General features: G+C 28.9%; 2 protein-coding genes across 2 annotated transcripts in view; one reads left to right on the top strand and one right to left on the bottom strand.

The window, feature by feature from the left end:
• Positions 1-26,706, top strand: part of LOC123296646 (GATA zinc finger domain-containing protein 14) — a 382,239-nt gene that overhangs the window by 165,658 nt on the left and 189,875 nt on the right. The gene's annotated exons all lie outside the window — the stretch shown is intronic.
• On the bottom strand, positions 1,489-7,680 carry LOC123296647 (17-beta-hydroxysteroid dehydrogenase 13-like). The gene is made up of 5 exons (XM_044878207.1): positions 7,461-7,680; positions 2,528-2,863; positions 2,259-2,388; positions 1,832-1,976; positions 1,489-1,767 (listed from the first exon to the last, which is right to left on the bottom strand). The coding sequence occupies exons 1-5, from the start codon at positions 7,572-7,574 to the stop codon at positions 1,575-1,577; spliced, it is 918 nt and encodes a 305-aa protein (XP_044734142.1). The 5' UTR covers positions 7,575-7,680; the 3' UTR covers positions 1,489-1,574.

Genomic DNA, 26,706 nt, shown 5'->3' with positions numbered 1-26,706 from the left:
GAAATTACCAGAAAAGTACTTTTTCTTAAATAATTCTATATGGGTTGGCCATTCTGTCTGCATACTATCGACTGACAACCAGAATGATACAAATTTAGGGGTTTTCATCATTATACCACGGTATATATTATTTTCTATGGCAGTTTTTTTTATTGTTATTGTGTAGTTTTTTACATACAAATATTTTCATTCGCAAACTGTTATTTTTTTGTGCTTGTTGTGGCGGTGAATGAAGAGGAAATGAAATGAAACAAATTAAATTTGAATAAGAACATATTTTGCAATCAACTAAGTATTGTTAGTAGCATTGCCTATGTGCGTATAGTGTATCGTAACTTTCTTGAGATTCTCAACTGGATAAATTCCTATAATGGTTGAAAATACTATTCCACTTATTTTTATTTAGACTAATTTAATTTTCTTGTATTTAAATTTTTTTTGTGAATTATAGGGAATAATATTGTGGATTACCATAACATGGTTAGAGTAAAATTTTTAAATTAAATAAGAAGAGGAAGATTAAGTGAGGTAAGACGGCTTCCCATTCAATATATCTCACCAACTTTAATAAATACTTAATCTAAAGTTCTAACTTTTAGCACGCTTTTATAAGAACTCGATGAACCTGTATGCATTTCCTACTAACTAAGAACGAAACTCAGATTTCAACCCGTTTTTTTGTACATTTTACTTGCAAAATTCAGTCTTCTATCAAGCATATAACGTCTTTCAACGACTTTAATTTAAGTGAACAGTCTAAGTATTGTTTTCTTCTGGCATGAATAATTTATACACAAATTCTTTTACTCATTTATTTAATGGTTGGGACGCTTTATTTATTTATTTACATTGCAGCGATGTGTCTTTTATGAAGTCTGGAATCCGTCTAACCGTTTGACAGACTTATTTTGTTATTATCAAAACAAAATAACAAGCGTTGCTAGCGTCGTCTTCATTAAGTCATATCAAGCGTCAGAACTAAATGTCTCTGCCTGCATGAATCGAACAGACATCACGAACCTCATATTGTTAAGCATAGAATTTAGTATTACAAGTAACATTATTTTGTATTTTTTAGTCCTCTTGTTAATAAAAAATTTTTTTATACTATATTTTATAAACTCTAACATAGAAAAGCAAAAAATGTAATAACTTAATCCAGATGTAAGGTTGATAGTCCTACCTGTCCTGACCTCCCATTCATCAGCAACCAAATTATATAACCTGATTATAAAGCTATATTTTTTGAGAGCCTCAAGACATAATCCCTGAAAATACAGGTCGCATTTCTCTTCTTGTCCGGTTTTCTCTCAGCTATTTTACTCTTATATCTTTTTAGCACATTCGTAGGAAAAACGGTAAGAAAATAATTTAAATCACTTTTCATTTCTGTTTATTTATTTTTATTTCTTTTTCAAACAATCAACAATTTACATGTATGACACAAAATGTAATTTTAAAAGTTCGAGAAATAAATAATTACTGTTTTTAATGAAGCCAATTTTAAATAAATTACAATTACAATTTTTCAAACATTTCTATGAGATCGTGATAACTAATTGATGATAATAATCCTATAACGGATCAAGATGTTCACCAAGCGTTAAAACACTGCACATAATCCAATCCCCGATAAACTGTGGCAGACAATATTTCAGAAAATTAATTGCTATTATATTATAATAAGGATAATATAATCGTGTTTTCCCTTCTTTAATGGCAGTGATAATTTCGTTAGCAGTATCTTTGGTAGTGACAATATGTAACCTAAAAATATATTTACAAAATTAATCATTTAAAATAGTTCTTATGACAACGAAAAGACACTTACGGTTTGTAAGGTTTAAGCCATGTAATTCCAGGATTACGCAAGTTTTTGGGTAATAATTGTGTTGCCATAAATCCTGGATGTACTGTTAATGTCCTTACTTTACAGCCTTCAATATTTAACTCATTTTTTAAGCTATCCATAAGACCTGAAAAATAAATTTTCTTTGATCAAATATAGAATTTCTAACTTTCTAATCTGTATAGTTCAAACTTTAAGCCAAGATTAATACCAGTTTTAATCTCGTCGATTATTCGTGATATTTATAAAGCTATTAGACGACGATGGTATTGAGCAATATTACCTATTTCCAATTTCAAAACTGTTTAAATCGTTTCAAACTTATATAACTCGCTTTCTTTTTCCTTATATCTCTCTCTGAACACAGTTTAGTTCCATCTATGATTTGTTTTTTTTTTTTAATATTTACCTGTTACCGCAAATTTTGACGCACAATATGGCACTAAGCAGTCTACTCCCAGACGTCCAGCAATTGACGCGGTAGCAACAATTAATCCACGTTTTCGTTCAATCATTTTTGGTAAAAATGTTCGTATTGTCTGAAATGATTGATAAACTTGATTTTAACCAATAATAACATAGCTGCTGTTTGCTTTTTACCAAAAACACACATATGATGTTTTTAAGAATAAATGAAAATTTAACATTTCTATGGACGGGACTTCGAACTGAACTTACCCAAAAATGTGATACCAGATTTACATTAATTAGTCGTTTAATATGTTCGTCTGTTAACGCAGTAATTTTCGCAGGATATGCGACACCAGCATTATTATATAAAATATCCACATGGTCAAATTCTTCGTATATTTTCTTACTCAACTCTCGTACATTTTCGGGATCCGTAATATCACATGTATAGTCAACAACTCGAATACGATCAGAAATTTGTTTACATTGTTTTACTGTATCTTTATTTCCTTTTTCATCAATATCGACGCAAATAATGTCACATTGCTCACGTGCAAATGCTAAGCATATATCTTTACCCAGTCCATTAGCAGCGCCTGTCATCTGTAATTAAAAATTCAATGAAAATTTCAAATTTTTTATAATTATAAAACTAAAAATTGTACTATTTCTATAAAGTCGATTTATTTGTCTCGAGACGTTAAAGAACTACAATGTGCCGTATAAAATCTGGCAGCTAACAACAAGCTAGCGTCTAAACTAACTAGTTTTTACCCGCGACTTCAGCTGCATTTTTGCCCTAAAATAACTGGCAAAAATCATTAAAAGTATAAAAAATAATCTGAAACAAACAGGGCGGAGGAGATACAATTTATAGACATCTGTTTTAAAAATATATCTTTATAAATAATAGCTCATGTGTTATTCTGATGTATGAGCTATATTATTGTCAAGTTTTAGTCAAATTCATTAAGAAGTTTTTGGGTGAAAGCGTAACAAACGATATAAAGTTATTGTAATCGGTTATGAATAACTCTAATTTCCAATTCCCACCCCAATAAGAGCAGAAGGTTAAAAATGCTTGATAAAATAAACAGTACAGTTGTTTGTTCGATTTATATTTTTCTGTAACTTTAATAAATTCTGCATAAATCGAATCCAAGAATCATATTTTAACGAAGACTTTTGATAGTTAAGGACCCCGTATGGGAAAATTGCCACCATTGGTGGGTTCGCTAAAAAAACATCGTTCTATTTTTTGTAATTTATCTGCCGAGAAAAAATTAATAAACTATTTTCTCCTTTTCAAACATTCTAAACATTATAACCGTCAATACTAAATATTTTTCACTTATGTCATAGTATTGCCTATAGCTTTTAACAAATCAGAATTATCTAGTATTTGAAGTTCAATGGTATAATGAGAATATCAATTAAATAAATAAATAGTAATTATATAAAACGTTTGAAAGAATTCAAATTATTACATTGATCTTACGTCCATAGACTTGCATCCATTTTTAATTTTCAATTTGAATAATTACTGATCTTGAAATTAAAGCGAGTTATTTCACGGCCATGAAATAGTTTATGTTAAAATTTTACTTTGTTTCAAAAATAGTAACAAACGTGGGCATTCTCATGCACAACATTGTATGGTTTATGATTTTAGGTATAATTTAATAAACTATGGTAATAATAGTAATTAGTAAAATTATTATTAATTATACATTTTTTTGTAGGATTTAAAGCTAATCACTGATAACATTAACAAACATTAAATGAATTGCCAAATTTTACTTTAATTTATTTTTTTTTTAATAAAATTGATTTTAAAACATAATACAACTTTCTTGATCCTACGAAATAAAAAAAGTAGATATACATTTTTTTTTTTAACTGTTGTTTTTACCAAAGTATATTTTATACATTTTAAATAACTATGGTTTCCTGAGGGCTCTTAACTTTCTGTAGACCATATTTTTAGTGTGGTTTGACCTCGTCAAACTAAACACAAAATCATTTTTTATCCTCATAATAGAGTGACGTGGTACCTGGGGACCTTTTGCATTTTCAATTGAAAGAAAAAGTATATTTTTACGCATTGTAAATAGCTGTAAGATTTCCTGAGAGCTCTTAAATTTTGATAAACCATATTTTTTTTGTAGCTTGATCCCGTCAACCTATTCATAATTTTGTTAAGAAGTTTAACATTTGTATCCCCAAAATAGAGTAACAAAATCCTACTAAAGGATTTAATTTAATTTTTTATTTTCCATTAAAATGAATTAATTATTTTGTTATCGGCCCAAGGCCATCGAAACCGGTCTATCTAATTATATCTTAAAAATTTAGTTAAATATTTTTCGTTTTGGATTATGATTTTAACAAAATACATCTCTTTTTTGTTGTTTCAAAGTTCACTATTTCGCGTATCAAAAAATTTAAGTATCTACCTAAAATTGTTTCTTGTTGTTGTCTAAGATATTCATACATTTCTTGTTTTTTATTTCAACTGTGGGTTCAAGGCTGAACTGACTTCTTAAAATAAATATTGAAAGTATAGATAAAAAATGATTATTATATTGACACATTTATATTAACTTGTAAATTAATATAACTTAATTATTTAATAAATTTTTATTAATTATTTACTTTAATTTTGAAAAGAATTCCGATCTTTCCACTTTGAGCGAATTGCCGAAGGAAATGGAGCTAATAAGCAAATTCATTTTCCGAAAACTGGCAATTTTGTTTACCTATAAAGTTTTTAAAGTAGTAGTGTATAGTGTATTTATTCAGTGTGATACTTTAAGTCCTTGTGATTGATTTCAAAAGTTGAAACAATTGTCATAAAAAAATAATCTACCTGTTTACAGTATGATATTCCTTCACATTTTCGTCTCTACATTTTTGGATGATTTATATCACATTTGTTACTGACATGGGAGCTAGGACTATAAGTTAGTTTTAGGTTATCATTATTTTATTACTTTATCAATTATTTTATTATTATGTATGTACGTATAAAGATTATATACGTATTATGTAAGCATATGAATCTATCTTTCACTTTTATATATAAATCTTTCACTGTATAATTTTTGCTTATTGCAAACTTTTTTGTATACAAATAAAAATTTACTTTTGAAATCAAATGTGCAATTTTTAGTAACAAACAATTCGTATGAAAAATTCTTCTAGTCGAGCTAACGGCGAATGCGGGATTCTGAAATTTAGTATGAAAAAGATTTAGGATTTATTTTTTTTGGGGTTGGATCCATAACTTTAAAAAACTAACCAATTATAAAAATTATATATTATACTATAATTAAATTTTCTGAAATGAAAATTGTTTTTTCCCTTGTTCGTCACCACTAGTTTGCTAGCATAGTATTACCTCGATTGGGTCACGGGAAAAGGGTTAAAAATCGATCCAAAGTTTTTTCGGCAACAACACAGATACTGCAAGTTAAATGAAAGGAAGTAAGAAACAGGTAGTGATGAAATCAATTTATAATTTATAAGGCTTTTTGTGATTCCATCGTAATAAAAATATAATAAAAAAAAAAAAAAACAAAACTAATGACTAAAATTTAAAAAAGGCAAACTGTAGGTACCACAGGAGTTTTAAACCAGACTCCACACAGGTAAAGACTCATTTGATTAATGAATTAATAATGAAAATAATAGATTTAAAAAAAATGATAATATATATTTGATAAGATCTTTTAAACACATTCAGTCAAGCTTCAGCAATTATGCATGTATTCAGATAACCGAATTACAAAAAGTGAAAATAAATTACAATTTTTAATTTGAATTACCAAATTACAAGGTTGTTCGGATAATTAGTTTTTATATCTAATTGGATGATATTGAATTCAGATTGTTTTTTCAAACTAATCGGATGCTGAAAATTATTTTAAAGAACTTCCGATTCATCCCTTGGGCCTACATATGATTGTGAGCAAATTCAAATATGCCAAGTATTACGAGTTTTTAAAGGTTCAAGATGATATTTCTACACAAAAAATTAGTTCCGGTGTTAAATGTTCTTTAAAAATAATTTCATTGGTTTCAACAAGTTCTGTGTATTTCAAGTATGCCTAAGAATAGTTTGTTCCTAAACGAAAAAGTAAGGGAAAAAGAAAAAAATGACAAGTGCAAAATAAAAATTTTTTTTTGAATTCTTTTCGACCTTTTATAGATTTAGCAACGGAAGTATATTCATGAACATTTAAGGATCAATTGTGATTAACTTCAATGCAACCTTTTTATGTAGGTACCTTCATAAAATTCACTATTCTACGTACAATTATACAGCGTGTCTACTTAAGTTGGCTCCATTTGTAAAACTTTTTTATAATACCTAAGGTTTACGAAAACAAGTTAGTGTTGACGGAAAATCTCTATTGACTTTTAACATCAAATATACATTGAACCGTCCTAATCACATAATTTTAAAACTAATTAAAATTAATTTTTTTATAATAAACAATTGAAATAATGAAAAATAATTTTATTATTTATGTGTGACTACAATTTATTTATTTCATCTCAACATTTATTGAACTTGCGTTCATTCTCAAGAGAATCAATAAAAAAACTTGTAGTCATACAATAATAATAAAATTATTTTTTATTACTTTAATTATTTATTATATTATAGTATGTACTACCAAAAACCTAATATAAATTCAATTAATAATTTTTTTAACATTTTGAATGAAATGGTTCATATATTTATTTTATTTTAAAAGAATTTTACATCCATTTTTAACCTTGCGTAAAGAAGCATTAGATTTGATTCGAAACTAGTAGCGAATTCCGAAATTGTAAACAATTAACAATAAAATGTCCAATAAATAAACCTACTAAAAATGTCCAATAAACCTACTTTAATTCTCTTTAATTAAGATTAATAGACAAGATATTTGTCAATATTTAGTTTACGCTGTATGTATCATATTGAAAACATCAATTATAATCGAGAAATCAAGATGTAAATAAATATCGTATACATGATTAAAGTAAACAAAATAATACTATTTAATAATCAATAATGGATGATTTGACGATCAATTTGAATTTTTATTATAATTTATAAAATTAATTATGAGATGAAGAGGATTTATAACATTATTTATCAATTAAATATAATCAATTAACAGTATTTTTTTATTAAATTTATACAAACCAAAACAATTCTTCCTTTTAACGAACGTTTTCGTCTATTATATCCAATATATTCTTTAACAGCAACATGTATTAACAATAACACCACAATAAACACAATTAAGAAGGTAAACATGATTTTGGATTACAACAAAATTCAATACTCAACAATTAAATATGTATTCAAACCAAACACAATCAATATGGATTTCAAACTGATATATTCTTCTTTATAGTATTTGTATTTTAATATAACTTGTTTCACTTTTAATTTTTTTTTTTATTAAAAAAAATTGTTTTGCAAAATTTAGTTTTTTTTTTTTTTTTTTTTTACAAGGAAGCAAATATTTTATTATTTTAATTTAAGAAACAAAATATATTAATAATTTATTCTTATTAGTAACGTATTTTTTTTTTTTTTGTGTTTCAATATCATAAATTAATTAATTTTTTGAAATATTGAGTCCTTTATCAATTTTGATAAGTTACTCAATATAAATTCGATAACATTGTTTTAAAAATTATTGATTATGATCTCTGCCAATAGATTAAAATCATTTTTAGAATTTGTTGTAGTTGTTGAGAGAATATTATATCTATCCCCACTATAAACAGCTATTAAATCATTTTGTAATATATATGGCTATTACTGTATACACTGTATTGGGTCCTAGTTTACTTTCTATTATAAATTTTTTAATAGAAAGACTTTATAATAGAAAGTTATTGTTTTTATCGAGAAAATGGAAATAAAAAATATTGTCCAGAGTACATCATGTAATTTTTTCTGTCATTCTCACACATTCCAAACTTCATATGTTAATTCGTTTTCTACCATATGTTCAAAGTAACTGAAAAAAAAAGGAAGGTTTTGGCGAAGAGTGCGTTCGAATCAATCTCAGAAGTGCTAGGGTTGCGTTAATTAACGCTTTGTATGCATAAAAAAACGATTTTAAAACTCTTTAAAAAATGATGAATCAAAAATTTTGTTATCCTCAGCCATTTTCGCGAAAATCGTTGTTGGAAAACTGTTTTCCTAAAAAAAAAAATGTAAAATGACCAATTTCGATATATATAGCCGTTTTCAAACGATCAATATTATATATATTTCTCTTCATTGATCGAAATTGATCGTATTGAAAACGGCTAAAGATATCGAAATTGTTCACTCTTCATTTTTTTAGGAAAAAAAATTTGACAAGTAGTTTTGTTTGAAAAATCAAATATGGTGGAAGCAATTGAAAAATCAGCTCATGCTAATCATAAAAATGCATTATTATCCGATTTGCATTTGCATGTAAAGTTTTAGCTTAATTGGAAAACGGGAAGTAGGTGAAATATTTATTGCAAAATTCCATATCATACAAGTGAAGTTTTACTACAGCTTATTCATGTGTAATTAATTGTATCTGAAAGAAACATGTCTGGTTTCCAAAGGCCATATCCACCACGACCTGTTCATTTATAATCAAGATTATTAAATATAAACAAAATATAATTATAAATTACGATAAGATTTCCATTAAAATATAGAGTAATAATACAAAAAGGTTGTTGATTGAAGTTCAAAGTTGAAAGACGTAGGGCAATAATTTATTTGTTGAGACTGTTTTTTTTTTATTATAAAAATTATAAACTGTGAAATCTAAAAAGTGAGTACGAAAGTTTTAGAACATCATACAATATTCAAACCTATGATATTCACCCCAAATAATTAATTTTTGTAAATTTATTTCTGTTAAAACAAACCCTTTCATCTATTTCGATTAATTTATTAATATTATTTCATTTTATTTTCAGGTGAGTTGGTTCAAATATTCATTGCATATCATCACTATCAGGTATAATTCCATTACGTAAAAATAGATGAATTACAACACGTAAGATACAGTTGTACTATATAAGTGTGATATTTATTCTATACTACTTTAATTTATGGTTCAAAATGATGATCACAGATGATCACAGAGCTATGATCATCATTTTGAGCCATCAAATAAAGAATTCTGTAAAAATTTAAAATAGTAAATATCACAATTCATGGCTACCTTATCTGATATACTCAATGAATTATGACTACTTTACAATTAAAAAAATTGAAAACTGTGCTTATCTTTTAGCTGCGTAAAACAATCCCTTCAAGTGTTATGGAACGTTGATAAGTGCGATCAAAAAAGGTAGAGGTCATAAAGAGGTGGTTTTTACTTTTAAGTCCAGTGAAGCGGGCGGGTATCAAGCTAGTTTTAAATAAATACGAACTGCTGAGAAACTTACAGAAAGAAACAAGTGAAATTTATACCAATCATTTCCGTACTCTTTCGTAAAATTTGACGTTTATAAAGTAGCTGGTTTACTTTAATCTTGTAAATACTTTAATTTTTTTAATTTAAATTAAAATTTTTAATAAAAGTTGTAAACAAATTATAAGGTCTTATCATTTGGACTGACTTCAGTGAATGATTACGGATACTGTAACAACCTTGGTATTTTTTTCATTTTTGTTTTTGATAGGTTTATAAGTAACGAAGGTTACAAGAATATGTAAAATAAATATTTTTACTTATAAAAAGATCCATTTTACAGTACAGAGTGTATACTAAAGGATGTTAAAATTTTATGGAACAAAAATGGTACAAAAAGGATTCGCCAAAAAATTGATACAACGAAATATAATCGAAATTAAATACTTTATAGTTAAGTATTATTTGGTGTTCCTAATAAGATAAAGAATATAGGAAGTTTTTGAAAAAATGCACTGTTTTTAAACAAAAGTTTTTTTTAAAATAAAGACCGTTTTGTTTTTAAAGGTTCTCTTTTGTCTTTTATTTTAATCAAAAAACAAGTGAAAACAAACAATTGACTGGCTAAACTGTGGAAATGCCATCTAAAGACAGTGCTGATTACGCAATCGTTTTTTATACGTCATGTAAGTATAGAAAGAGAGTCACTCTTAGATAGCCACAATCGTATATATATATAACACTAGTGTGAAAATATTTCATACAAAAGTTGTTTATTTTTTATCTCTAACGGTTTACAAGATGGGTCTTACGGACCCAAGACTCAATTGACTTATGCTGCTAATTTACGAACTCGACCTCACTTTTTACGTCCTAAGCACGCTATACAAATCTCAGCTTAGTTTTACTTATTTTTTATTACTGCGGGCAGACAGGCGGATAAACGGTTATGGACTTTTAAGTTATTTTATGAACACCTATACCAAAATTTTGTTCGAAATTTTGTTATTTTTAAGCGTTACAGACTAAACTTGGAATACCTTGATATATATATTATATATATAGGAGACTTTCTATAGATATAGATAGATAGTCACTCATCACGATATCTCTGAAACTATAAGACCTAGAGAATTGAAATTTGGCAGGAATATTCCTTTTGCCAAGTAGAGGTCAGCTAAGAACGGATTTTACGAAATTCCACCCACAAGGGGGGTTGCGGGGGTGTTCATGAATAAAAAATTCATATTTTTCAATTATGGCTTTTAATAGTTCAAAACTTGCTCAGAATGTTTTAAATTACATTTAGAAATTTTTTTAACCTTCGGAGGGTAGAAAGGTGTGGCGAGAAAGTGGGAAGGAAATATCGAATATTTACAAATATACCTAAGTGGGGTATCAAATAAAAGAGCATGACGTGTACATTACAAAACTGTTATCCAACGCAAGGAAATGTGGAGGGAGGGGTGCAAGTGGGGATGTTGCCCAGCAAAGCGGGTAGTTCCCAGCTAGTTTTATATATAATTGTATAATTATAAACACACACTTTTATACAAATTTGCATTTTATTGGAATGTAAACTATGAGAGTTTCAAATCAAAAATTTTTAAGGACCAATTCTAGCGTCTATCAAAATTTAGCAGGTTCCTAGCGTTCCTGTTAGTCGGGCTATGACCTTTCCTGCTTCTAACCTCATAAATAGTACTAATTGTATGTATTCTGTTTTAGTTACTTTGATATAATTTTACACCACGTAGACCAGTCTGTACATTAAAACTTGTATATGAATATTAAAGCCATATAAATATGTATAAGTTGTTTTACTACACCACTAATAGTACCAGATTATAGTAAATAAAAGGCTGTTACTTGTTTAAGAAGACTATGAAGGCTATTCAAGTATTCATTTAATACTATCCAGTACAAATACATTACTTTATTTTTACAATGTTTAAACAATGGCATTTTTTCATAATATTTTTCATTCTAGTCATCAACTAACAAATTTTCACCTGATTGCGTGGAACGAAAATATAGTCGTTTACGAATGTGTTTGTTTGTATTTATCCAGAGCTTTTCTACTAGTATCATTTGAAGGCTTCTAGTCCTCTCTTCTATCTTCAATTTAAAAAATGTGCGATCATATATTTAAATATATTGAGAAAAAAAATGATGTGGATGGTCTCTGTTGATGCGTAGCTAAAATGGGAAAGAAGAAACAAATTGAGTTAGTTCTCTCAAAAAAGTTTGTCTTTCGTAATTTTTTAGTTTTCGATTAAATATTTTATTTTAATTAGGTACTACATTTGTTCGTCGATCTTACTATATTCTAGGATATGGCATGTAAATAAATCCATGAACTCTAACTTTCTGCCGCGTGATAAAGCTCTTGAGTCTATATGAGGCATTTTCTCTCACCGAGAAAAAAAGAGGGAAAAAATTAATAGAACGTGAATAAAATATTCTGCTCCTTGCTAAAAAAAGTTCCCAAACGATAACATAAATGTTACGTAATGATAGCAGACACCCCCCTTCTCTTCCCGACTAATATCAATTAAATCAAGCTATCCTTTTTCGGGCGTTTGGGACGAGGGACAAGAGAGACTAATTGTCCGCCAGCAGTTTGTAACGATTGTGCGATTTGCAGAATTTTAGCTCAAGTTTTACTTATTTTATTCTCCTCCCCCTCTCCTTTATTTCGAAAATTGCTGGTTTATGATTTTTTTTACGTGCCGTATCCTAGAATACTTTTATCCATAAAAAATTAACTTAATTTGATAAAAATCTAGCGGTGAGGTAATGTGATGAACAGTAATAAACTTTATTGTATATTTGGTGAGAAATATTTGGTCAGAAAAGGATTTTTCATTTTCAGATTTTATAATAACGTAAATTTTTCATTTAAACAAGTGAAAACAAACAATTGACTGAGTTAATTGTTGAAATACCATGCATAGTCAGTGTTGATTTCTTTATCACATTACACATACAAACATGAGACACATACATAACTGTTAATCAAGTATAGTACATATTATAAAATTTCCGCCTAATTGGCGCCCTCACGGGTAAACAGTGATGTTCACGAAAAAATGTTTCGAACAAAAGTTGTTTAATTTTTGATAAGGAACATTTTTTATATTTAAACTTTTGTTCTATCTCTAACGGTTTACAAGATGGGTCCTACGGACCCAAGACCCAATTGACCTATGATGCTCATTTACGAACTTGACCTCACTTTTTACGTCCTGAGTACGCTGTAAAAATTTCAGCTCGATATCTTTTTTCGTTTTTGAGTTATCGTGTCCACAGACGGACGGACGGACAACCGGAAATGGACTAATTAGGTGATTTTATGAACACCTATGACAAAATTTTTTTCCTAGCATCATTATTTTTAAGCGTTACACACTTGGGACTAAACTTAATATACTATGTATATTTCATATATACATACATGGTATAAAAAGGTTCATGTCTTAATCTCCAGATGTTTTAAATCATAATAAGTGTTATTAGTGGAATAACTTAGTCAGTGTAATTACATATTATTTATTTTGCTTCAATTCTTTGAATCACGTGCTTGAATAATGAAACTTTTTGTTTTAAAAGTTTCAATTTGATTTCTTTTAGTAGTTTTCCAGGTGTTGGTGTCCTTGACATCCAATTTTTTTTACTTAGACATAAACAATTATAAAATTAATATTAAGTATTAATTGGATGCTACGTGATAAAATGAATTAATAAAATTTTAATACTTTGTTAATATTTGCTAAAATAATAAATATTTCTTAATATCATGAATTTTTTATACTAAATAAAATAGTACCTATCATAACATTTTTAATATTTGCATGTCAATGTTAAATCAAGTTAATATTTAATGTACTCAGATAATTAATCTGAATATATATGTATTTGCACCGTGTGTGAGTTTTATTGGGGGCATTTCCATGGTAACGATACACTATTTTAATTATAGAATTGTATGGATACATATATAATTGTATGGATTGCATTTATGACTTACATTGAAAATTTAATATTATTGTCTCACAAATTTAAATAAATAATTATGATAATTTATATTTGAAAAATAATATTTGTTCAATTTGATTTCGTATTTTCACAATTTTTAATGCATTAAAGTTTAATTAATTAGTGTTTTTCAATAATTTTAATTTGACATTTTCTATAACATAAACATGTAAAGAATTACAAATTAGTCATAACAGCCTCCTTTATTGCCAAAATTTTTCACTGGAAGCGCTAGCATCGATTTTATTGTTCCTACCAGGACTACGCACACAACTAATAGCGAAATTCGTTATCACTAGATCTCTAATACTGTACACCCAATTGAGTTTATATTTAGTACAGCTAATTAAGTTTCTGCACCAAAAAATTAAAACCAACGAAATTGTGAACAAAAGAGGAGATAAATAATAGCAAAGGAAGTGAAGGTCATAATACAATAGATTTTCTACTTAAAATTGCAATTTCCTGCGGAGCGAATGGGTAACTGCTAATTATTGATACTTTGTAATTGAATAAATAAAGTATTTTTTTAACCATTGGATCGTCATGAATAAATTTTTCCGTAATATATGGTTTAAAAAATAGAAACGATTATATCCATTTTTCCGCAAACGAAGTAAGAAATTTATTTTTCCCATATAAAAAAATTAGAACAATTACTATTCTTATTCCTAGAAAAGTTAAAATACGGATAAAATCAATTTCTCATTTTGCGAAAAAACCGAAAGCATAATCAATAGAGAAAAGGTATTTTTTCTATTGCTTTATAAAATACTAAAGTCTATTTAATAATTATAGACTTTAGGCTCAAATATGAATATTTAACTAACTAAAACTTAATAATTAGTTTTGTGTTTTAATAAATAAATAGAAGGTCATAATTAATTAAAAAACTTAAAAAACTGTAATTTATTGCTTTGTGCGAGATTCTAATTATAAGGTACTTGTATCATTGAAAATCATGTATCGCTTACACGACATCTCAACAACAGTAAATTTAAACTGGTTTGATTAGTAGATAACTTTGGCTTAAAAAATACTCGAAATGTTAATGAACCTTACATTATCGTACTAAATTTTTGCAAAACAAGTAAAAACAAACAATTGACTGAGTTAATTTTTGAAATACCATACATAAATAGTGTTGATTACTCTATCACATTGCACATACATATAAATACATACTATGCAATTTACGCCTAATTTGCGCCCTCACGGGTAGACAGTGATGTTTACGAAAAGATGTTTCAAACAAAAGTTGTTTATTTTTATATATAAGGAACATTTTTTACATTTAAACTTTTGTTCTATCTCTAACGGTTTACAAGATGGGTTCTACGGACTCATAGGTCAAGGCCCAATTGACTTATGTTGCTCATTTACGAGCTCGACGTCACTTTTTACGTCCTGAGTACGCTGTAAAAATTTCAGCTTGATATCTCTTTTCGTTTTTGAGTTATCGTTCCCACAGACGGACGGACGGACAGCCGGAAATGGACTAATTAGTTGATTTTATTAACACCTACACCAAAATTTTGTTGGTAGCATCAATATTTTTAAGCGTTACAAACTTGAGACTAAACTTAGTATACCTTGCATATTACATATATGCATGGTATAAAATTTATCAATTTTGTTTTTGAAATATTTTATAGATTTATTTTACATTTATTTTTTATTTTTGCGTAACAGAATATTATTATAATTTTTTTTTATTATTAATTTTATTATGATAATCTATATGTCATATGAAATGAAATTCATTGGTAATTAAAGAAAAAAAATAAAGGTATTTAATTTTTTCATTTTTTTGGACGGAAATTTGAAGTTTACAGGAATTCCTGCAAGAGAAAATCCTTTATTAATAATAATATAATAATAGTAATGGGGTTTAACCTCCGTTTCTCTGACATATACGCCTATAACAGAGGCCACCCACATCATTATTTGTTAATCTTTATTTATTCATTTACAAACATATTTTACAATTACATTTTGATGTGGGTGGAGTCGGTTACTACGTTCTTATCCAAACGACGACAATGGGATCAATTCTACCGCCCCCATTAATTTTATACTGTTCACACTGCCTGGATTCGAACCCGCAACCTAAGTCTAAGCCTTAGACCGCTCGCCCACTTATGCTCTCCTTTATTACGATGATAGACTTTGATTTTTATTTACCGGTGTAATTATATTTGTCAATTTTTATTATTCATTATTGATGAAGTTTATTAATAAACTTTGTACCTATTTGCTAATAAGAATATAAAAAAAATTATATTTACTTAATATAAAAATACTAATCAATTCGTGAGGAATTTTGCAATGTGCATTTTTAGACCGTGGGACTTTTTGCCATCATTAGCTGACACGATAAAATTAAAAAAGGTGGAATTTAATAAAAGAACAAGGAAGACCTCGCAGGCTGACAGGAAAACAGACTAGAGAAAGCATATATGAGATAGAACAAAATAAATAGATGTTGTTAAATAAAGATCATAAAATGATATTTTAAAAATTCCTATTTTACATATAAATAGAAATTTTAATTCAATAAATAATTTATTGAAATGCAGATATTTACAATTTATTGTATGCACATTATCTGCATATTCAATATGTTAGTACATCATAAACATCTATGTAGGTATACCATGTGTGTTTGTACCATGTAGGCATATACATATCTGTAGTATGACAGAATACATTCGTTTAGTAATGCATCTGTTTAGTAATGCATCTAAACGAGAGGTATTATATACATGTATTGAACACTAGTTGAAAGACGCTTGGAGAGTGGGAGTTTTTTAGTTACAGATAACTAGTAAGTATACAACAAAACTTCCACTCTCTGCATGCATACAACAGAAGGTCTGTCGTATGGTATCTGTTGTCTTACGACACATGTATATAATACCTCTTGCTTAGATGCATTACTAAACGGATGTATTCTGTCATACTACAGATATGTATATGCCTAGATAGTACAAACACCCATGGTATGTAATATTCACATTGTAAATGAATTTATTGAATATAGTGTTTTCTTGGGGCTGACACCGACTCCAAAAATATCAATAATTGTTACTACATTATATTATCGTTATTTTTTTTTCTTTTTAGTGCATATTAACTGGTTTTGGAATAGTTATATTTTGAAGTTTTTTTATCATTGATCATAAAAGTTGAGGTCGAATTTAAATAATGTGTAAAATGTGTGCTCATGAACTCAAGTTTTGAGCATATGTCAAGTTAAAACAAACAATTGACTGAGTTAATTGTTGAAATACCATGTATAGACAGTGTTGATTTACATATACACACCTATATAACTGGCATTCCCATATGATACGTACTATACAATTTGTGCATAGTTTGCGGTCTCGCGGGTAAACAGTGATGTTTACGAAAAAATGTTTCAAACAAAAGATGGTTATTTTTTAAGAAGAAACATTTTTACATTTTAACTTTTGTTCTATCTCTAACGGTTTACAAGATGGGTCCTACGAGCCCAAGACCCAATTAACCTATGTTGCTCATCTACGAACTCGGCCTGACTTTTCACGTCTTAAGCACGCTATAAAAGTTTCAAGCTTGATATTTCTCTTCGTTTTTGAGCTATCGTAATGACAAACAGACAGACAGACAACCGGAAATGGAGAAATTAGGTGATTTTATGAACATCTATATCAAAATTTTGTAAATTGTCTAAACTTAGTATACCTTAGTTTAATTCATATACATGGTATAAAAAAACACCCCGTATATAAAGGTAAAATAAAGTAAAATCTTACACAAATATCATTTCAATAGCAAAGATTGTGTCTAAAACAACTACTATCAACATACGCATTTAATAAGTTTTTCTTCTGAATAATAATAGGGTATTATATAGAAATTTCGAATAGACTTTCTTGATTACAATAAACGTATATATAATAACATTTAAATAAATATAATGTAACCTAATTCAATGTGTAATTTATCATACTGTGAATCATCTACCAGTAATAATAATTAAAGTTTGTTGAATAGGTCCTCTATACTAACTAAAACATAGTTTTACAATATGACATTGAAATCTGAAGCTATTAATGACTATATTCATTGATTCAATAGGTATTGGCGCTACTATGTGTTACCTATAACATAAAAGACAGATAGAATATTGTGTATAAATCAGGCATGGGCGAGTTTTTTTAAGTCAAAGTCACCATTGTTATAACTTTATTGAGTGCCATAAACTTTATTGTGTGTCTCTCTATGCAAGTCCGCATTGCTCATAGAGGAGGAAGCGAGATGGGTATACGACTCTTCTACCTATCTCAGTTTCTCTAATAGTAATGAGATAGGTAGAAAAATAATGTGGTCTCTCTGTATTACTCGTATTATTGGTTGACACTGATTAGGTTGTCGCTGTCTTGCTCGTTATTTCGTAATAACAGTTTTAGGGACATCTCTGAGTCACATTTGCCCATGCCTGGTATAAATACTATCTATATTCATTCTGTTTTACACCTTTTTCTGTGTGTTTGGCGAGTAGAATCCTTAAAACTACGTTCTTGTGAACTAATTTGAATTACATAAAAATTTCCAAATTTGGTTTTTGGTTTGAATTGACTCGAGAGAGGTACAAATTCTGAAAAATTACAAAAACATGTTATAAAAAGTGATTGACTGTTTCGATAGGCACTTCTTAGGTACTACCCAAACTAACATACATAAACTCTCTGTCTCAATTGGGACTAGTATAAAGGAAATGGAAACCTCACTAACTGCAAAGATTTTTATGAAAAATAGCTTAAAAAACTCGATCAAATTTCCTTTCAAACAGAAAAATTAAATTTCAAGTTCAATGTTTACAAAATTTAAAAAAAAAAAAATGAAAAATTTTTTCGGTACGGAAATTTAAACTCGCATTTGAAACATATCTAAGAACACTTTCCTTTAAATTACCTTTTTTCTTAAAGTTTTCTCCAAACTGAACCTATTTTGAGGATCATTGCCTATATTTTAGTTGCACCTGGTAGGGAACACTATACTCGCACATGAAACATTGCTGAAAACACTCTCTATTAAATCACCTTTCAAACGAAACAAAAAAAATTGGTTCATCCGTTTAGGCGCTACGATGCCACAGACAGACAGACAGACAGAGATATAGATTGTGTATGTACACACACATATCCGTGGTATGTTAGTAAGTTTTTTACTTGTTATATTGTAGTGTTAAAAATATTTGATGTAAAATACTTTACACGCCAACTATAAATCATGGTTAATAGACCACCAATATTACATTATTATCCAACTTTATTATCGTTAAAATATAAAAGTTATGGACAAACTTTCATTACATAAATTTGTCTGAGTAGTTTTTATGATTATTTGAGTACAAATAATTTTATTAGGGTTATCCTTACTGTATCAGGTCACTAATACATAATCATAACATAATCAAATTTGATCCGATCTTATTGGAATTTTTTTTGAAACCCGCTAATTTTGAGTCATTCATTCAGCTGTGTTGTCAGTTTTTTGCTAGCTATCACTTATGATCTTCATTAGGGGACCAGGACTCCACATTCTTGAAACCTATTAGAACTAGGTTAATTTTGATCAAAAATTTATAAAGTATGACCCAAATTAAGTTGGATTACATACTTGGTTTATCAAAATTGGATAAAGTTTGGATATGATAGAGCAAAATGAAATTTTTTGGATTCTGATGACGTCATAATGTTAAAAAATTCGATTTTTTTGATACCACAGGCAAATTTGTACTGATTTAATTGGAATTTTTTTTGAAACCCACTAATTTTGGGTCATTTATTTCAGTTGTGATATCAGTTTTTTGCTAGCTATCGCTAATATGCTTCATTCCGGGACCAGGACTCCCCATTCTTGAAACCTATTAGAAGTAAATGAATTTTGATCACAAATTTGAAAAGTATGACTCAAATTCAGTAGGATTACATACTTGGTTTATCGAAATTTGATAAAATTTGGATGTGTTGGACAACATTAAATTTTTGGATTCTGATGACGTCATAAAGTTAAAAAATTCGATTTTTTTGATAACACAGATAACACATTATTGGATTGCTATAATGTCAGCTGTGGATTAATTTCATGTTGGAGATTCATTTTATAATTTTTTACTATACTGGGAAGTTATTTGTGTGGACGTCGCACTAGACCCAACCCATGACTTGCTCCTGCCTGGTTGGAAATTCGCATACTCCTTATCAAAAATTTGATATCACCTAATCTTGTTACTTCAATTATTATTTTTCCTGACTGCTTTCATTAATTCTCTATCCCATTGTTCACCATATATCCGTTCCAAGACAGCTAAAATACTTAAGAACCCCACGTTGCTTGGACGTCTCGCCGTCAATAACGTCTGACGCATATGATTAACTATATATATATTTTCAAATTAAGGGTATATCGTTACGTTTTATCCTTATTTAAATGCATAGACGGTATTGTGCTACGCGTTTTGAATAGAAATTGCACTGTAATGTTATATAATACTAAAAATATACATCTTTACATGGTAAATGTATACAGTAAATTTTTTGTTCGTTTAAAAATGTGCAACATTATAAATCGATTCATCTTAACATTTTGTAAAATCATGACGCTTATATACAGCAAAAAGCAAAGTATATTTACAAAAATTTTTAAATAATGGTTTATTGTGAAAGGATCATAGAATATTGAATTAAAATTTCATGAGCATTGAAATAATGAAAACAAACAATTGACTGAGTTAATTGTTCAAATACCATGTATAGACAGTGTTGATTACTCTATCACATTACACATATATTCATACATGTCACACATACAGAACTAATAATCCCATATTAATACATACTATAGAATTTGCATCTAATGTGTGCCCTCGTTAGTAAACAGTGATATTTACAAAAAAATGTTTCAAACAAAAGTTGTTTATTTTTGATAGGGAACATTTTTTACATTTAAACTTTTGTTCTATCTCTAACGGTTTACAAGATGGGTCCTATAAGACTCAAATGACCTATGTTGCTCATTTACGAACTCTACCTCACTTTTTACGTCCTGAGTGCGGTGTTTTTTCGTTTTTGAGTTATCTTGTTCACAGATGACGGACAACCGAAAATTTTTGTTCGTACCATCAATATTTTTAAGCGTTACAAACTTGGGACTAAACTTAATATCCAATGTATATTTCATATATACATGGTATAAATATTTCCCTTACCTTAGACATAATTAAATTTAGGCGTACTATTTCTAAGAATGGTTTTACCGAAGGCCAATGGAATATTTTGGTAACATACAAAGATCACGATTCCGTATAGAATTTTGTTTACATATTCATTAATAATTATCATTAATTCTTATTTCTAATTAAATAATTAAAAAAATTCACAAATTTAATTTTTGTTGTTGTAGATGTTTTTTAATATAATAGCAATCAATCATGTACGCGAGTAATAAATTAATATAACTTTTAACCCAGAGAAGCATTCAATTACAATATATATAGTGGGCATGCAAAGAGTTAAAAAACTGCTACTGATGTATGAGTAAAATACGATCTACTAAGCTAAAAACCATAGCAGATAGTGAAAACAGAGCTAAGTGGGATAGATGGACAAAACTCCATGGACCTCGTACACAAAGCGAATAGTCCTGTAATAAAAGGCAGCAAGACAAATCTTTATCTGTTGAATTGCAATCAGCTGCTCAAGTTCCTGAATAGTCAAAGCCTTGTAGTGTGTATTTTGGTGCCTTTTGCCCATGGAATGCCTCCAATTACTATGATTATGGATATTATCATTATTAAAATTTTTGTGAAATCGCAAAATTAAATACAAATAAATGAAAGTCAGCGAATAATTTAAAAAACCTTCGACTCTGCAAGCAAAACTTCTTTATAATTATTATATTTTTATACCATGTAGAATGTAGATATATATGAAATGTATCAAGGTATACTTATAAGTTTAGTCCCAAGTTTGTAAAGCTTAAAAATATTGATGCTACGACCAAAATTTTGGCATAGGTGTTCATAAAATCACCAATTAAGTGCGTTTCCTGTTGTCTACCTGTCTGTCTGTCCGCCCGTAAACACGAAAACTAACAAAATGTAGAAAATGTTCCTCCTAACAAAATAATAACCTTTTGTTTGAAACATTCTCTCGTAAACATCCCTGATTACCCGTGAGGGCGCAAATTAGATTGGACCATTATATAGTATGTATACAAGTATTGTATATATTTTAAATTTATATGTTACATATATTATGTATGTGTTTACTTATATCATATACCTACTGAGGAAGTGAGAAGAAAGATAAAAAAACAAAGGATTCCGTAATCACGTAATCAACACTGTCTATATTTGGTATTTCCACAATTTACTCAGTCAATTAATTGTTTTCACTTATTTTATAATGTTATAGTTTATTATTGTTATATTTATTGTTTCAGAATTGCATATAATATTTTTTCTTCTCGGTTTTCCCGCTTGCATTAGTATAATTAGATCTGAAGCGTATAGAACTACGAGAACACTTTATGGTTAACAAACAGCTAAAAAAATTTTAACCAATCATAGCAACATAAGCAACCCGATTAACAGAATGTAAAAAAATAAAGAATTTGAAGAAAAATAAAAATAAAAATGAAAATGTTTTTTCATCAATACCTATATCACCAACAACATCTTATATATAAATATGATGTGGAACTGAAATCCGCAATGCAAAAAAAAAATCCCAGGCATATAAATTTAAACAATTCTCATCCAACTGCTTCATTGTCAAATCAAGAAGCCATCATGCTATTTTAAATTATTTAGTAAGCCAGTGATTATCCAAACTACCACCTACTTGTATTATAAATTCGGATATCATTGAAAATTATTTTAAATTTGTTTATTAATAAGAATAATAATGTATTATATAAAATGAATGTTAATTATTGAAATTATACAACGAAATTCATAATATAATTAAATAGTTTTAGTTTCCGTTTTATGTCTTTAATTTAATTGTCGTTTATCTCATGAAAGGATATATTAAATATAAATAATACTATATAATAATTATAAGATTGCGAATGTGAATTTGGAAATATATGTGTGTTTGTACAACATACATGGTGTCTCAGTAAAATATTAGCAACCCGGTTCAACACGTTATTTTTCAGTTATTAAAATGCGTTCCAAACTTCGTAAGCCGTTTTGTTTTAACGAGTCTAGGTCCCATTCTTTACTATTGTGACGATTCTCATAAATGTTGCTTTTTCGTCCTACGCGCGAATATGTTTAACCGTGTATTGATTAAGTATTTACGACCACATGCTCCTTATTTATTATAAATGAAAAAACACTTTTAACCTTTTCAAAAAGATCAGCTTTTTTCCAGGGAAGCGTATTATCTTCTATTCTTTCCGGAATTATATAGATAGGTTGTTAATTAATCTTTCAGGTATAAAATGACCGGGATTTAAATTTTACTGGTGTATAATAATTTTTCTGCAAAATATTTCAATTTGAACAATGGCTCAAATTTCTATCTTTGCCATGAATGTACAATTCACATGGTTTCAGTTCAAAAATTGACTAAATCTGTATGAATCGTGCGTTTTAAGTTCAATAAAAGCTTGTGCGTTAAATAGCATTGCCATGCATTGTTCTCCAAACTAAACGTGCATACAAAATTTCAGGTCAATCGGCTTAGGATAAAAAAATTGAGTTGAAAGATTCCTCAGGAACCATTCCATTCTGAGGCACAGGTTATTATCAGGTACCAATTAACGTAAATGATTCGAATTTTCAAACAAACTTAATGATTCACCCTACATATCATACATATATTTACATACATCTGTGTATGTACAAATAAATTGTAAAGTGTAATAAAGGCGTATTACAATTTAAATACTCACATGTTAACCCTTAATAGTGCAATAAATAAGCCGGAAAATGTGGAAAAGTGGTGGAACAGCTCCGATTTCAAAAATTTTTTGTGTACGTATTCCTTAGACCTCTAGGAACATTCAGCCGCACTAACCTTGGCATTGGAAAAAAAACTGAGAAAGTTAGGGTAGTTTTCCCATCCCCAAAACTCTCTAAATAGTAGCAGTGAAAACAAATCAATATTTCAACTCAAAAATGGTCTTCCGAGGGTTTTTGAGGTCGTTGATCATGAATTCAAGGTTAAAAAGCAACTGAATATGGTTTCAACCCCATTAAAATTACCCTTAAAATGATAGAGACAAAAACTTTATTAAATTCAAAATTTTGCCTCAGAAATCGTGTCTCGTGGAGCTTTTAGGTAAGGTGTTCAAAAATTTAAGGTCAAAAAGCAATTGAGGATTGTTTCAACCCCATCAAAAGTACCCTTAGAAGTGTCAATGATAAAAAAAATTTGAAAATTCTGAATTTCACCTCAGAAATTGTCTCTCTCTGGTTTTAGAAGTCGTTGATAATGAATTTGAGGGCAAGAAGCAACTGAATGTAGTCCCAAGCCACCCCTAAAGGCCACCCCTAGAAGTGACAGAAAAAATTTAAAATTGTTCCTCGAATATCGTCTTTCGGGGGGTTTTTGGGGCCGCTGATCGCGAATCCAAGGTCAAAAAGTAACTTGGATGGTTGCAACCCCATTAAAACTACCCCTAGAAATGTCAATGATAAATAAATTTTGAAAATACTGAATTTAACCACAGAAATTGCCTCTCTGCGGTTTTAAGAGTCGCTGATCATGAATTTGAGGTCAAAAAGTAACTGAATGTCACAGCATCCTTATTAAAACCTCCCCTAGAAGTGACAGAGATAAAATTTTAAATTTGAATTTTCTCCTCGAATATCGACTTTCGGGTAATTTTGGGGGCGCTGATTACGAATCCAAGGTCAAAAAGTAGCTGAAGAGGGTTGCAACCCCAAAAAAACTAGCGACATTCGGTAGCTTTTTGACTCAAATTCATGATCAGCGACTACGAAAACCACAAAGAGGCCATTTCTGAGTTGAAATTCAGAATTTTCTAAACTTGTTTATCATTGACACTTCAACGGGTAGTTTTATGGGGTTGCAACCATCCAACTTACTTTTTGACTTTGGATTCGTGATCAGCGACGCCAAAAACCCCCCGAAAGACGATATTCGAGAAAAAATTTTAAATATTTACTCTGTTACTTCTAGGGGTGGCTTTTAGGGCTGGCTTGGAACTACATTCAGTTGCTTCTTGCCATCAGATTCATTATCAACGACTTCAAAAACCACAGAAATACAATTTCTAAAATAAAATTCAAAGTTTTCAAAATTTTTTAATCATTTACACTTCTAGGGGTAGTTTTAATAGGGTTGCAACCATCCAAGTTACTTTTTGACCTTGAATTCGTGATCAGCGATGCCAAAAACCCCCCGAAAGACGATATTCGATTAAAAATTTAAAATTTTATCTCTGTTTCTTCTAGGGGTGGCTTTTAGGGGTGGCTTGGAACTACATTCAGTTGCTTCTTACCCTCAAATTCATTATCAACGACTTCAAAAACCGCAGAAAGACAATTTCTGAGGTCAAATTCAAAATTTTCAAAATTTTTTAAATATTGACACTTCTAGGGGTAGTTTTAATGGGGTTGCAACCATTTTCAGTTGTTTTTAAACCTTGAATTCATGATCAGTGACCTCGAAAACCCTCGGAAGACGATTTTTGAGGTGAAATATTGATTTGTTTTCACTGTTGCTATTTGGGGATGGGAAAACTACCCTAACTTTCTCAGTTTTTTTTCCAATGCCAAGGTTAGTGCGGCTGAATGTTCCTAGAGGTCTAAGGAACACGTACACAAAAAATTTTAGAAATCGGAGCTGTTCCACCACTTTTCCACATTTGATGGTATTTTCCGGCTTATTTACTGTAGTATAAGGTTTCCGAACTATTAGCATTCAGTTTGGCATAGTTATTTCTTAAGGGGGTATGTTTTTGAAGAATTATTTTACCATAATATTTACCTAGGAAGGGTACCTAGGAAGCTAAAACATTTTTAATCGATTCAGCTTGCTATGATTTTTGAAAAAATGCGAAAATATTTTTATTAGAGTTAATTTGTATTTTTTGTTATCGGATTGTTAAAAATAACAGAGATAATTAAAAGTAAGTACAATGAAATTTTAATGTTATTTCATAATAAATATCCTGATCAAACCAATCACAATGTCTTTTATGTCTTTTTTAAACTAAAATTACAATCAATTCATACAGTAAAAACTATAAGTTGGTAGCTTTTTTATAATTGATAACTTAAATTTTCAGAAAAATATCTTTAAAAAAATAAGCGCTACATTTATGATGTATCAAGCTACGAAAGGAATATAGCTCCTACCGGGTGCTCAAGACACCACTCGTTTTTTATTTCTCATTTGTGTCATAGCTCAGTAATAATGTTTAAATTACTGTCAAATACATTTCCCATGAATCATTTCGTCATAAAAATGCAAAATTTGTACAATTAACTGTTTTTAATGGATCTTCGATTTTGTAAATAACAGCATTTTCAATAAGCTTGAGTTGGGTAAATATTTGAAGAAAAATATACGGAACCTGAATTTCTGCCTTTTTCAGCACTCTACACTTGGCATCGTTTATTATATAAGTTTATTTATTCACATTATATTTGTGTACAAGTGAGTATATGGTATACTAACACTATACAGTTGGATCCCATTAATCCTTATTAAATGTGATAGCGATTAAGATTTACGACTTTCATTCTAATTTCAAGAATTGTATTTCTAACTTTTAGTCTGTATCAAAGTAAATAAGTTACATAAATATCTAGATAGAGAGTCAAGTCACAAACTGAAAAATGTTCTCGAAGTACAATGGGTAAGAAATACGTTTTAATTCACACAAATTTTTAAGGATTCAAAAAATTCAATATAGACATTCGTAATATTTTTCTGTATTATTTAAGGTAGTACCAGC

The sequence above is a fragment of the Chrysoperla carnea genome, chromosome 3, assembly GCF_905475395.1.
Source record: "Chrysoperla carnea chromosome 3, inChrCarn1.1, whole genome shotgun sequence".
Classification (NCBI taxonomy): domain Eukaryota; kingdom Metazoa; phylum Arthropoda; class Insecta; order Neuroptera; family Chrysopidae; genus Chrysoperla; species Chrysoperla carnea.
Note: the sequence above shows the minus strand (reverse complement) of the source record. Positions and strands in the feature narration are given on the sequence as shown.